This window comes from Gymnoscopelus braueri (assembly GCF_963280865.1).
Source record: "Gymnoscopelus braueri genome assembly, chromosome: 5".
In the NCBI taxonomy this organism is placed as follows: domain Eukaryota; kingdom Metazoa; phylum Chordata; class Actinopteri; order Myctophiformes; family Myctophidae; genus Gymnoscopelus; species Gymnoscopelus braueri.
The window spans coordinates 29,089,503-29,104,660 of record NC_137606.1 but is presented as its reverse complement, the minus strand read 5'-3'; the positions used below and the strand labels follow the sequence as shown (position 1 = coordinate 29,104,660).

Below are 15,158 nucleotides of genomic sequence, written 5' to 3'. Positions count from 1 at the left end.
AAATGTACTTTTTAGCGAGTTTTTCTGCTGTCTGGTATGTTTGGAATGTCGAGACCAAGCACGATTTCTACTCAACCAGGGGAAGATGAAGAAATTATTTATTTAGCTATTGAGCCAGCATTACATAGCATTTGGTATGTTAGCGCAAACTGTCTTCATGTAAAGTCTCCAAATCTCCTTTTTTTTGCTACTTTCAGTCTGGCAGAGGAGTTGATGGCAGAGGCTCTGGCTGAAGTGGCAGCAGAGTTCCAGGACGTCTGTGAGGAGTATGCAGAGGCCGTCTTCACTTCAGAATTCCTCCAGCCTATCCAGTCTCCTCCGGCATCAGTTCCACCACTGGGCAGCCAATAGGCTACTGTGCCACAATGGACATGCCATTTTGCGAAGCCATCCATTGGTAGTTTGAACACGTACTGTATACTACTTTGTTAATTAGAAAATATATAGAGGAGTGAATTCTTTTTTCTTTTTTTCCTACTTTGATCTGATGACCTGAATGTATTTTAAAAAAACTTTTTTTTTTGTATGAATTCACTGAAAATTGTATGAACCGAAGTTCCCCTCTGACAAAGTCTTGGCCAATCAAAGTATCATTATCAAGAATGACCAAAATTCTTCCATTTTGATTTTGGCAGCTTTTCTCTGTAGACCATCTGTGTCTGTGATTGAATTCCAGTGAGTTAGTTTAGATAAGCATTAAGAGAACATTACAACATTATTGAGGATTATAAGATTACTCCCTCCCATGTACTTGGTCTCTCTGAGGATTACTAACACTTTCCATTTTCATTCTGGAATATTGAACTAAATTAATTGCATTGGGGACCTAACGGTATGACGCAGGAAGCAAAAGTACTGTTTCATTGGATGCTTATTTTTTTTATCTATTATGATTATGATTGCCACGAATGATTAATATTTTAATCCACTGACCTGTGTCCAATGTGAGGAAATAAAGCACATGTGCAAACAAGTAATTTATTTACCCAGGTTTGGATTTTGCTTTTACATCAGTTTTGCAAACGTTTTGGGACATGCATGAAACTGCCTTCTCTAGTTCTCTTCTATTTTACCATGAAATGCGCCAACATCTATGCCCTCTGAAGGTAACTTGTTATCAACATGGGGTCTGGGAACTCCCATGGGGTCCTTCATTGGGGTTGAGGGGGTCTCTAGCTAAATGTTTGATAGTTAGGAATCAGATGGACCCTTATAGTTCTGTAACTCCAAGAGAGTTCAAATGGAATGTACCCTCTCAAAGTAAAAAATGCAGGATTTTACAGTATACTGTAGAAGATTGGGATCGCAGAGATACAGAGAGACAAACTGGGGGTCCTTGAAATTATAAAGATTTAGAAACAGTGCTCTTGGTTATGTGCTGTTGATACTGCCAAATGAATGTGACCAAATAATGTCAGCAGTGTGGGGGGATTTAGCAGATCTAGCAGTCCCTGGAGAGCCACATAAAAGCCTCTCTGACGAAGTGAAGGGGACACATCCAGATGTTAAGCTGACCTGTGGGGATCAATCTTTGACAGGGGACAGAGAGTGACTGAATGAATTAGCTCACCCTGAATTAGCTGTCCCTATTTTCTCTCAGGCAGTTTTCTGTGTGGGCGTCTTGAGTACGTGCAGGCCTTCACAGGCTCAAGCACATCACAAATATCTGCATCCACAAAAAAGAAAAAGGTTTTGTTTTTGCTACCTTATTGGGTAGTGCATGGGAGACTGTTTTGATACTTGAAAATGTCTGCATTCGTTTGTATAAGAGAACTAATTTGATAGATGTTCTCAAATATTACTCATTTTTATTGTCATTTGAGGTCAGTTTATAAAGATCACATCACCCCACAGACTAGACTGATATTTATATATTCTATTTCTACGACAGACGAGCATTAATAGACCACAAGTGTCATCTGCAAGACAAAATGTATGAAAGCTGTTCTACTGTAATAATGGGGGATGTATATTAAATATATAGTATTTTAGTCCAGCCTAATGCTAATCATTACCAGCACAACGATTCCTCCTGTGGAGCACCAAATGGAAACAAGATCTTACGGAGTGAGCAGATTAATTGCATTAATAATGCCATTCTCAGTCACCATGGCTATTCCCATTTCCCAATAGGGTGTATTTAGGAGATTCAGGAAATGGTGTTTGCAGTCAAATAGAAAATCTAATGAACCCGTAAGTGTACATTTGTACACTCTGAGTAACAAATGGATGAATTAACACACTGACATTGCTATTATCAGGGAAGAAACATTGTGGGATGAGCGTGATCACTCCAGACCAATACATCTGACAGATGGATGGATGAAATCTATATGATAAAATACATTGAATGAAAAGTTTTGATGATTTTCATGATCTCATGTTTCTTTTATTTTGATGCAATTCGTGAATAGCCTCGTCAAAATATTTTCCCAATTGAAAGGGTGAAACATTGGCATGAGCCATAATGTTTACCAACCCAGTTGAGAAAGAAATATGCTGTAACAGACATTGATCTTAGTTTATTAACTAAGATTAATATTTGTTTGGTGGGATGTTAAGCCTATGCTTCAGCCATTCATAACTATTCCTTTCAGCTCTTGCCTGAGCTTATGGATGGATAGACTATCCATCCATAAGCTCATGCAAGAGCTGAAAGGAATGGTTGTGAATGGCTGAAGCATAGGCTTCATTATATATTGGAAGGGTGCAGAATTCATATAGCTGTCCAGCTCAGCTGTTGATTAGGCCCCTGTAGCTATAGAGCATCGCAGTTCCCGCCCACTTCCTGGTTTTTCCTGGTGCCGGAAGGAAAAACTCAATGCATTTTTCCCATTGACATTTCCAAAAATATTTATATCAATTAATTTAAGCCTAGAATCAAGCCATCCAGGGTCCTGGTGAATCATGACCATAAAACGTTTTTTTCTGTGATTTATTTTATTTTATATTTAATTATATGATATACTATATTTAATAAATATTTGCCGTTTTCAACAACAAAAAAATCACAGAATCAAACGTTTTATGGTCATGATTCACCAGGACCCTGGATGGCTTGATTCTAGGCTTAAATTAATTGATATAAATATTTTTGGAAATGTCAATGGGAAAAATGCATTGAGTATTTTGCGGTGGAACCCGGAAGGGGCGGGAACTGCGATGCTCTATTGGGTCTCTGAGTAGTTCTTATGTCAAGAAACAAAATTAGATTTGCTGAATCTAATTTGATGACTTCCATGTAGGCTATTGTGTTTTGTGACTTTGTAATAACTCCCAGAAGAGAAGGCCTTCTGAAGCAGAGCCTTTTCTCATTTTATAATGACTGGTAGGCCTAATCTAAGCATCATGATTTATACTCTGTGTGACTGTTGTTTCACTGTGGCACTATTTACATATCATGTACACTCAAAGAACCACAATGGAAATAAGCTCTTGAGATGTTTTGTATTTTATCCTTTTGACAGACTTGTACAAATATATGTTCATATATGCATTTTTGTCAATAGGGGCTAACAATCTTCCAAAAGGTTGCTTTCATAAAGCAGCTAAATAATTTGTAGGCAGTGCTCAGTCAAATGTTTTCACTGAATATTTTATATTTTTGAGTCATCATGTAAGACCAGAATAAACTATTAACTATTGCATTATTAAAAGAGAAGCAAAGCACCTTCACCTGATCACAGGGAGGGATGAGACTGCTTCTAAAGAGGAAAGTTATCTTTATTTCAATTAGCTCCTCCCCTATTAGCCTAAGAGTAAAGCCAATGGTTTTAGCCTAATCAATGTAATCTATCTTGCTGCCTTTCTTTCCTCTAGTTCTCTCTTGGTTGAAATTCAGTAGGCTACATTGTCATGGGTCTAAATTAAATGTTTCCCTTTTTTCTTTTTCTTTTTTCATAGCACATCCCACACTTTTGGGGTGATTGTTTAGCAACAACAAGCGCTTGGCTCCATCAAAATGTATCTCTTGGTAGTGGGACCCCCTAATCGGTGCCAAAACCTAACTGTATTCCTAAATTTAACTTCAGTAAAACTATTCCTAAGCCTAAACTTATTCTAGCCTTATCCTCAGTAAAACAAATAAAAGAATACAAGAACCGCTGGTCCGCGAAACAAATCGGGGCGAGCATGTTTTGGGGCGAGTCTTCCGGGTTACCCTAATGAGCAGGTCATGCAGGATGTACTGTAGTCAGGGGATATTAAAAGACATTTCTTCACCAATCTGTTTGTAAAGGTGTCTAGTAGGCTAACACATCTCATAAAGATTGAAATTCAATTTCCCAAGGGGAATTTTTGACAGCTGCTGAAAGTTGGGGTACCCATAACCTTATGCAGGAAAAAACATATCAAAGTTTTATTCTGTTTTAAGTAGCATGTGAGGGGTCGAATTCGTTTTTTTTATGATTCTAACTCCATTGCAACCATTTGTTTTGCACCAAAACCGCTCCTTGAACTAAAAATGGCCATAGCCGACCTTTTCCATGTAATCTTTTGTGTAAAAAGACGAGAATCGTTCAAATGGTGACACATGTGTGAAATTTGCTACAAATCATTTTTGGAGGTCACCCTTCGATTTAAGACCAAATAAAATCAAAGATGGCGGCCATTTATTTCAAGATGGCTTCCAAAATTTTACTAATTTTGCATTTCAACATATCTTTGCCTATACTTTTGTTACCAAGTTACCATTTATAACCATCAAAATTAAAACATTTCAAAAACACGCCATACAACTGTGCTCACAGGCAAACTCAGGGATTAAAGCAAAAGAAAATCTCATGTATTACATTTTTTCCCCATCTGGTTCTGTTTTCTGTGTCTTCCTCTGTGACTCCTGTATGTCCTCTCTCACCGCATCCTTAAACCTCCTCTTTGGCCTTCTTCGCCTCTTACCTGGCAGCTACATCTTCATTATCCTTCTACCAATGTACCCCTCATCTCTCCTTTTTACAAAAGGAAACCATCTTAACCTCGCCTCTCTTGCTTTATCCCCAAACCTTCTAACCTGGGCTGATCCTCTACTTTAGTCATTTCTGATTGATGTCCTACCTTTTCACTTCTAATGAGAATCATAGCATCCTCAATTCTGCCATCTCCAGCTGTGCCGCTCGTCTTTTCATCAGTGCCACTGTTTCCAAGCCGTACAGCATGACTGGTCTCACTACCGTCTTATACATCTTCCCTCTCACTGGTACCCTTCTGTCACAAATAACTCCTGACACTTTCCCCCATCCGTTCCCTCAAAGTACTCTTTCCATCTTCTCACTGTCTCTGCTTACAATACTGGAACATTTCCATCTCTATCTATTATCACCTTAACTTGTTGCACATCCTTCTCATCCCTTTAACCCTATCTAGACAACCGGTGCAGATGATTTTCTCCCTTATTAGTGTCCAACTTCTCATCCTCTGTACCTAGCTCTCATAACCCCTCTCTTCGCCTTACCCTTGATCTCCTTGTACTCCTAGTCCTACCTCCTTTCTTCATCTCTCTGGCTTCCTTTCTTATCTCCTCCCTGAGCTCCACAGAGCATTGTTTATTCTTTATCTTCCACCATTTGATCTCATTCTGTCTTCACACCTATACTTAGAAAAATGGCTATGGCCGTTTTTAGCCCAAGGAGTGTTTTTTTTGTGAAAAAAAAAATGCTTGCAATGGATTCAGAATCATAAAAAGTTTGACCCCTCACATGCTATTTAAAACAGAATTACATTTTGATTGTTTTCCCGGCATAAGGTTATAGGTATCCCAACTTTCAGCAGCTGTCAAAAATTCCCCTAGGCAAATTGAATTTAAATCTTTATGAGATGTGTTACTAGACACCTTTACAAACACATTGGTGAAGACATTTCTTGGTAAGGAATTTATTCCCACATTTGACATCATTCTGATAATATTCCCTGACTAATGAGGCAAAATGCTATTTATTTCTGGCATTAAATGACATTCACATCATAGTTTTCCAGGTTTTGCTTATTTTCTCATTGGCTGACACTTTGAAAAGATGTCTATTTCTCCTCTCTTTTTTCAAGTCCAATTCTCAGTCAAACACCACGGCAGAGCAGAGAGAGGAGCAGGACGGACGCCCTTCAATAGGGAGAGTAACGTGCGCGCCACTGGAGGCAGTCGAACACACCGATGCTTGTTAAGAACTCTGACTGATGTTTCAGAGCCAGGGTGGGCTGCATGATGACACACACGACCGAAGTCTGCACAGATACACATGGTGGCTCAACTATGTTCACAGGAGCGGTGGTGTCTGTGAGGGTCTTGAATGAGAGCAGACTGAACACGAGGAGACCGAGCGGCCGTTACATCGCGTCTATTTAACCTCCGTCTGGCCGCCGTCAAGGAGAAGGACGGGGGACTGTCTGCACTCTGTGAAAACTATCAGACAACAATATTTTTGCGGCTCAAAATCTTTTTGTTTGATTTTTTTTAATCGGGCGACCCATTGACGACAGACAGCAGGAAACATGTCAAAGGAAACGAGAGGGAAAGGTAAGGAATCCTTAATTGAGCCAAACACATGTGATCTTCTTTGATCGGCACCGTTCTGGTGCTGCCAGCCTGTGTTAACTGTTAACAGGTAGAAAAATGAGTCAACCTCCTGCATCCTGTTATGTATGAGCAGCATGCTGAAGGCTATATGTAGGAATGCTGCGTGATGGTAATGGTAAGGCATGGTAAGGCATAGGCTACCATACCTGGTCAATAGTAGCATATTATGTAAAATGATGCGATACATCTCTGCCGTTTTATTCCTTCACATTAAATGGCACACTGTGGCAGGCTTTGAGGTTTGATTGAGCCTATACAGAAAATTGTCTCGTTCTCTAGGGTTCTCACATCTCTCTCTGTGTCACTGACTGTGTGTGTGTGTGTGTGTGTGTGTGTGTGTGTGTGTGTGTGTGTGCTTATATATATAAGCACACACACACACACACACACACACACACACACACACACACACACACACACACACACACACACACACACACACACACACACACACAGAGAGAGAGAGAGAGAGATGTGAGAACCCTAGAGAACGAGATGTATGTGTGTGTGTGTGTGTGTGTGTGTGTGTGTGTGTGTGTGTATATAAATAAGTACACACACACACACACACACACACACACACACACACACACACGCGCACGCACACACACACACACACACACACACACACACACACACACACACACACACACACACACACACACACACACACACACACACACACACACACACGTGCATGCGTGAGTGTGTGTTTGACTAGCATTGCAGTGAATAGGCCTACCAGTTTTGTGTCTGCAGTCTGCAATAATCCAGGACCACCACAATTTAGGTTTAAAGCTATGCAGTCTAACTTTGTTGTTGTTGTCAACCGGTAGGTGCCCTACCCACACCAGTTCTACATTTCTCAAACCACTGCTAGTTAACACACTCTCTACCATGCAGATTGGTTAATATAACATTCTGTTCATTAAGATGAGTTCCTAATTGCATCCTACATCTATAAACAATAAAGATGTCTTTCCAAAATGGCAAAGCTGAAAATATTTGTACATGTGTACTCATAAGTCAGTCTCACACAAATATCTTTAAATAGTGTTAAATTATGTCTTTAATATCTTAAAGTAAACATAAATCATAGATATGTGAAGATGTCAGCGCCTAATGTCTTGTAATTAATCTGTCCAACAGGCATGGGTATGTATGCATTTGTGGCAATAATGAGAAAAGACCAATCTGTCCCCCCAAGATAGAGTAGACAATATACTCATTCAGTGCCACATGACGTCTAAGACGTCACGAGGCCTGACGCCCTGAGCGCCAAGACGTCATGAAAAGACGTCATAATTTTTTTAAATTTTTTTTTAAACATGTTCAGAACCCAAGATATGATGATTTGAAGATTTGCTGCTCCATTCACTTCTTGTTTAACTTTTTACTGAAAAAGGCTGTATCTCGGCTCCTAAGCACTTTTTTTTTACAATTAATTTTGGTTGTGGCACTCAGAACCAAAATTCCATAAATAAGCATGGCACTGGAAGAGTTAAATACTGTAAATCCTCGTTTTATGAACCCTGTCAATGTATCTGTCTCTTACTTTTTATTTTATTTCTGCTTGCTAAGGAAAATGTGTGTGACAATGCACACACGGTTGCCATTTTGCTAGGCCTCTGTTAATTGCTGCTTATATAATTGTCTCCGCCAGGCCGAAAGGCATGGCGAGAGAGTATGTTTTGCACCCTGTCCGTGTGTCCGGCCGTCCGTGTGTCCGTGTGTCCTGTCCGTCCGTTAGCAGCTATCTCCGGCACCGTTGGCCCGGTCGCTGCGAAACTGTGCACACACACTCCCTCGATGCCAATTCAGAACCTCTGCCCCAAATCTTTCACATGGGCCTGTTATAGCGCCACCAGGAGGCGGATTTGTGCAAAACTTATTTTTTGACATTACTCCTACAGATTTTATCCAAAGGTCATGCAAATCGGTACACAGTATCTCTATAGTCATGTGATCAACACGGACCTGTCCGATTTTCCAGATTCCATCCTCATTGGCTAAGGTTGGCTTCCAAAGTTTGCAGGATTGGTCCGTTTTGAACAAAATGCCTCAAATCATGAACGCAGCTTATGATTTCCATGAAATTTCCGGAGCCGAGGAAGAAATGCCAGCCTTTTCACATTGGCCTGTTACAGCGCCACCAGCAGGTCTAATTTAGCAAAACACATTTTTGGAACAATATGCCTCAAATCATGAATGCAGTGTCCGATTGCCGTGAAAGGCCTAAGAAGAAATGGCACCCTTTTCACATTGGCCTATTATAGTGCCACCAGGAGGCCACAATAACGTACCTGACCTGGCGGAGACCTGTGCTCCGAGGAGCACTTTTTCTAGTTATGTTTTGTGTCTATTTGTTAACTTTGCAGAGCTGTCAACTGAAACTCTCACACATTGAGTGACAAATGACCCGGCTCACAGCCACACATGCAACATCTATTTCTCGCACCGTGGTACTCCAAATCCCAAAATGTTCCCCCTAAATAGCTATTAATCTAGTTGTGTCCTAATGCTCCCACATGCAGAGATATTAGACACATAATCATTTATTCACCACCTTTCATGTGATATTCCTATTTATCTGATATCGCTGCGTGTATCAAACTAAAATGATCATCAAGGACAGTAATTGTTCTTCTGGTAATAAAAAAACAAGATTACTGTACTTCTTATCCAAGCCATGCTACGTATCATATCTCTGCTGTCCAGCCCGAACCTGCTAACTCCAAAACGCTCATTGTTCAGGAAACAAAAAAACAAAATATACGTTTTTCAGGAAATGAAGAAAACCTTATATTTTTAAAACAAAGCAATACTGCCTCATCAAAGTTGGTATAGTGACTTTATATATCGTTAGATACTTGCATGTGTCATTATATTATCACCACTTTACCCAAATCCAGCGCAAGTGGAGATGTTGTTTCAGACGAGCAGAAATCAAGCTGAAATGGAGTTAGTTGTCCAAACAATGTAGCTCCACTTGCTGCTGAGGGAGAGGTTTCAAAAGGGTACACATTTCCAAAAGCTAACAATGGATCTCCAAGCTCACAATGCATCACAACAACGTGTGAATTAATGCCCTGATGCTTCATGACACTTATATAGGCCAACAATAATAAACAGGACTTTAAATATTAACTATATAATAACTTTTGCAAAGAGGGATTCACAGAATTGGAGTTTCAGTAGAACTAGCGCGAGTCGCGACAGAAATGCTATCAACTCCTTTCTTCTTGTCACATTGCTCTCTTCATTAAACACTTCATAGATTTTAGAAATATAATTACTTGTTTTCATAACATTAGCGTCAGTGCTAAGTTTGATAAACAGGTACACTGCATAGTTTTAACAGACTACGGGGAGTTTGTTTCCGTGATACTCCTCCTCGCTCACTGCGCAGTGCGCTCTGTTCTGTGTTGTGGAAAGGCTGCAGCAGAGTAGAGAGGGGGAGTTGTTTGTTTTTGACGGACAGTTTGAGGATCCAATGGAGTTGGGAGTTTTCGTCAGAGGCGCTTTTTAATACTTTTCATTGGTTGAAATGTTTAGATTTTTTTACACAGACGTAAAGGGTGTTCAATAGCGTTGATTTATGAAAAAAAAAAAAAGAAGCTGAAAATGGAGTTAGCTGGTTCGGACACCGACGATATGCTGAGTTGGCGGTGCAGTGGATTGAAATCAGAAACTTGTAATCAAAAGCCCAGGGCTTTACCAACTGAGCTACCTGGACATTTGTTCCCCCTCTCCCCAATGTGTATAACATGGTTATTGCCTTTGTCAACAGGTGCCTTGACTCCCTAGTTGTACTGGTAGTGACATAATTGGCCTAGTAGGCTGTCATATTTTAAGCAGGACCCAAGAGCAGGAAAGAGTAGGCATGGCTGGTGGTAAAACATATTTACTTCAACAAGAGACATAATACAGGAACAGGATCCACAGGCAGCATGGGCCCCGCAGGATGCACCAGGACGACAGAGACTGTCGAATAACATAGGATTACAGACAGTAGAATTCAACAGGCTTACTTACAGTATTATCAATATCAACAGACGATTGGACACAGACTAACCAGAGGACAGGGCTCATGTTGTGAGTGTGCACACACATAGGCTGCAGTCCAATAGTAAAAAACAAACAATAAAAAACAGGTAAAAACCTTTGTCTTTTCCTAACAACTTTTCCTTGACCTCTATGGAAAATGTCACGAGGTCAAGAAAAGATACAAAGGAGAATTAATAAGGACTTGGGAAAAGACAACCACGGTGTTAAGAGAGTCATTCACACGAGGAGGGTATGACTGCGGAGGCTCTTGGCCTTGTGTTCACAAAATGGTAAGACGATGCTGATGCTGGGTTTTGAACATAGATCGCTGAGCATGCTTAAATAGAACATACCATCAAAATACATTTACATTTTTGTCTGCATACCTAATGTGTTCCTATTTAGTTATGTTTTACCTTACACCCCCAACATCCATGTACCTCTTGGCAGATCTATTTAGATCTATTGAAAGATACATTTTGACTACTGCCTGTAAAGGCCATATTGAGGCTAATTGCGAACGCAGCGGAAGGAGGCGCGCCGAAGGCCTCCGCGCAAGTGGAGCTTACTATGAAACCGTGCTCGGGTTGTGTGTGTGTCTGTGTGCAGTATTGTGTGCACTGCCTGTGTGCAGCCCCCATGTGACTCACGCAGCCGCGCCCCCATGTGACTCACGCTCTCATTGGCTGCTGACAGATCTCAGAGTGCCACTACAGTGTGGCTGAAATCCGCCTGCCCCTGGGTGACTAATTACACTCCTCTGAGAGAAATATAGCAGCTACAGTCAAAAATAACACATCTAAAAGCATCTACACGAGTTCATCTATTGGGATATCTAAGAATTCCATGTCATTTGTGCATATTTCAGGCCGGATGGCAAGTTGAAAACGCCTTAGTTTGAGGACAGTTTCTCACTAATTTAACTGTACCACCCACTTCTCTACAATTGCTCATTCCTTTCTATTCTTCTTATTGTTATTTTCGAGCTGCGTTCGCTTCCCGCGTTCGCGCGTCTTACTTGTCTGTAATCTATTGATTACACTGTTGTCTCCCAGGTCTTCAATGTGCCAAAAAAAGACAGTGTTTGACATTGTACATCAGGTGTGTAATGCAATCCTGTCTCTCATGGACAAAGTGGTTCGCTTCCCTGTTCCACACACTGGCACAGTGTGCTGAAGCTGGCCATGACTTCCAGCACTTTCCCAACAGCCCGGCTTTCAGTACCTGTGTGGTAGCCACTGATGGATGCCACGTCCGCATCAACCCTCTTCATGGTCAACATGTGCAAGATTACCTGAACAGGAAACTCTTCCACTCTGTCAGCTTCAGTCAGTCTGTGGCCATACTGCGACATTTCGGGACATACTTGTTGGCTAGCGTGGCTCAGTCCATGACAACAGGTTGCTAAGAACTGGTCCAGTGTTTGTCAGGGTCCTGTGGGATACCCATGTCTAACTGCACCAGTCAACCCCATACCGGGAGCCAGTGAGGGGAAGAGTGGATGCACACTTCATCACCCACTAATGCCAGAGCCCCATCCATCTTTTTCAAAGCTCTGGAAGTGGATCACACCTTTGCTTCTAATGTCGTCGCGATGTGTGCACTACTCCTATCTGCGTCACTGCTGGGACATCCTGGAGCCGGCTGAGGAAGAGAATCCAGTGCCACCACCACCACCACCACTAGTGCAAGGGTGAACATGGAGGTCAGCATTACTGGCAACACTAGTGTCAGCCCCAAACCAGTGTCGTTCACCTCTGCAAGATCATGAGTATAACATCTTGTATAGTGTTGCCAAGACGACGATGACGATAGGATAATCGTCCCGATTAAGACTATAAATGGCTTTTCTGTTACATTTTGGAACTTTTCTTTTACATTTTTGGTTTGCACATGAATAAATCAAGAACTTGCCTTTTCTTTCACAGTGTTTGTCATATTTATAACAGTGGATATTTCTGGGAGAGATGAAAAGACCATGGGCTGCCTCTTTCTTTTCTTTTTCCTTTATTTATTCAGGGAAAACCATTGAGAGCCAGCTCTCTTTTTCAAGGACGCCCTGATAACAAACATTTGAATAACATTACAATGTCACAACTAATTTAACAATAAAGCAAAAAAGAAAAGCAGAAGCATAAAACAACATTAAAATAATCGCGAAAGGCGGTGAATCAGACAATACAGTGAGGACATGCCTAAGAAACACTATAATCTTTGTAAAACCAGTGGTGAAGCGGCTTCCAACTGGTCAAACTATTCTAAATAATAAATGTAGACTAGAGTCTCTGAATGTATATAGTAAATAGGACAACATGGTGGCTTCTGTTTGTCCTGCATTTATAGCCTACGCATGTTCCATTACTGTCAGTCATTATAATTAGCTTGTATATTCCACAATTCACAGGAGTAGGTCTGTCACATTGCATTTGGCTACTTCTACCTTTACTCACCAGGTAGGATAAGCTCTGGTGTTGAGAAAATGTCAGTGCGCATCATAGTAAAGAACACATTCTGTTGCATGTACAGCAGAAAGCTCATGTGTTTGAGATGACCATGCTGAAAAAGGGGGCTCCAAACATCTATCGCTATTGGCCATTCTTGTAAGAGGTGGGAGAAAGGGAATTGCGCAGTGCAGTGAGTAAGGCAATGGTAGGGGATATGGCAGATTTTTGTCTCTGGATTGAAGCAATCTATTGCTCAATACTATTCCATTAATTCAGCAACTGGTGAGATTTTTATTTGACTTTCAATTAACCCAAGGACTCTATATACGCCCCCCCCCCCCCCCGTTCTGCAAAAAGTTCTATATCATTATTTTTTGAAGATCAGCAAAAAGCCATGAAATGGTTAATTTGTTATTTGTATTGGGCAGCGTCCAGCGTCCCTTGCTACCTCCCTTTCAGCCTGCCAACATCTTCCTCACTATTTGTGCCAGGCAGGAGGGACATAATATGTGAGTGCTCTTCACATTTAGAGGATGAGGCTTCAGCAGCAGTCTGAAAACAAACACAATACCAACACTCACAGATTAATAGTCATGCTGACGTGATAACGTGATGTTGATGATGGCTTTCAGCTGAAATATGTCAGTTTTTGCACTCGATAAATATAAGACTATTTATTGATCTAGTTTTGCTACTTGACACTTGTATACTATGCACCAGATGCACCAGATACTGTATGGTTTCAAGATTGGGAGCTGTGTGTGCTTCTAATTTTCACCATGTTTTTGGCAATCATGCTCGGTTTTGCACCGAGCATGAAGCAACAAGTGTGGGAGGCTGAGTGGACAGCCTTTCCTCAAGTACAACATAATATCCACCTACACTAGCCGACGTCAGTGACGCCTTATGATTTTCTTTTTACCTTGTATTTGTTTTTTAATTGCACCACTTTTTGCCTGTACTGAGGTCAAAATTAGGTTAATTTGCCATACCCATTCAAAATAGCATTTTTAATTGAAAGGTTTAATCCAACAGTTACAATAATGTTGGATTAAACATAATTAATTGCATGTTTACACTGTTTGGCAGGCAGTGTTTGGCAGGCTCCAGGTGCAGTAAAGCAATGGTCATGGCCAGAGTTGGTTTGGGAAATGCCATCAAGCCCTTTTATTAAATTTCTCTCACACTGGCATACAGATCTCATCATTCTTATTATGAAGACAGCTCTCCCTCTCTCTCTCCCCCCATTTCTTTCCCTTGCCCTTTCGACTTTTGAGAAGAGAAGCTGTGAGGAATGATGCAAATTATTGGAACACACACACACACACACACACACACACACGCGCGCACACGCACGCACGCACGCACGCACGCACGCACGCACGCACGCACGCACGCACGCACGCACACACACACACACACACACACACACACACACACACACACACACACACACACACACACACACACACACACACACACACATTGGGGCATTGATGGACAGCAGCTCTCCCTTTGTATATCTCCATTTTCCTTTTTCTCCGCCCAGGGGGGGCCACACAGTCACTATGACTCGGACATAACCATATATAGAGGCTGGCCGGCGGCCGTCACTATTACTCAGACATAACCCTGTCACATGCCCATATATGGGCAAATACTGATGACATCAAGGATCTCCATATATGGGCATAAAAGGGACACAGGTAGACAGACAGAAACAGAGATGTCCATATATGGAGCACAAAAGGGAGCATGCCCATTTATTATGGGCATATACTGATGACATCAGGGATCTCCATATATGGGATATAAAGGGACAAGGACTGACAGATATATGGGAATATCGGTCGGATCGGCGGTGTTACGTAGGTGTGAGAGCCGTGTAGCAGCCCAAACCTCTAGTATTGTAAATGTTGCAGTATGACACATGTATTGCCATCTGTATTTTGCCATACAGCTAATGGCTCCCCGGGAAGCCTGTGCTCAACACAGTGTTCCCTGAATCCTACAGATGCCTGTGCTAATGCATTCAGCCCCTGACCTCTGTCATCTCAGTTGAGCGTTTAAAGCAGTGTTAATTTAAACGTTAATGGCCGTTT

At 41.4% G+C, this 15,158-nt stretch overlaps 2 protein-coding genes across 4 annotated transcripts in view; both read left to right on the top strand.

Annotated features, from left to right (window-relative positions):
• kiaa0753 (KIAA0753 ortholog) overlaps window positions 1–1,158 on the top strand; it is a 33,426-nt gene extending 32,268 nt beyond the window's left edge. For both annotated transcript variants that reach the window (XM_080429012.1, XM_080429013.1), the window contains exon 18: window positions 198–1,158. In XM_080429012.1, the coding sequence (XP_080285138.1) occupies window positions 198–351 (154 nt within the window). In that variant the 3' untranslated portion in view covers window positions 352–1,158. The remainder of the gene's footprint in view (window positions 1–197) is intronic.
• A 4,964-nt stretch (window positions 1,159–6,122) lies between these two features.
• The window catches only part of pitpnm3 (PITPNM family member 3), a 103,980-nt gene continuing 94,944 nt past the window's right edge, over window positions 6,123–15,158 (top strand). For both annotated transcript variants that reach the window (XM_080429011.1, XM_080429010.1), the window contains exon 1: window positions 6,123–6,505. In XM_080429011.1, coding sequence (XP_080285137.1) covers window positions 6,481–6,505 — 25 coding nt within the window. In that variant the 5' untranslated portion in view covers window positions 6,123–6,480. The remainder of the gene's footprint in view (window positions 6,506–15,158) is intronic.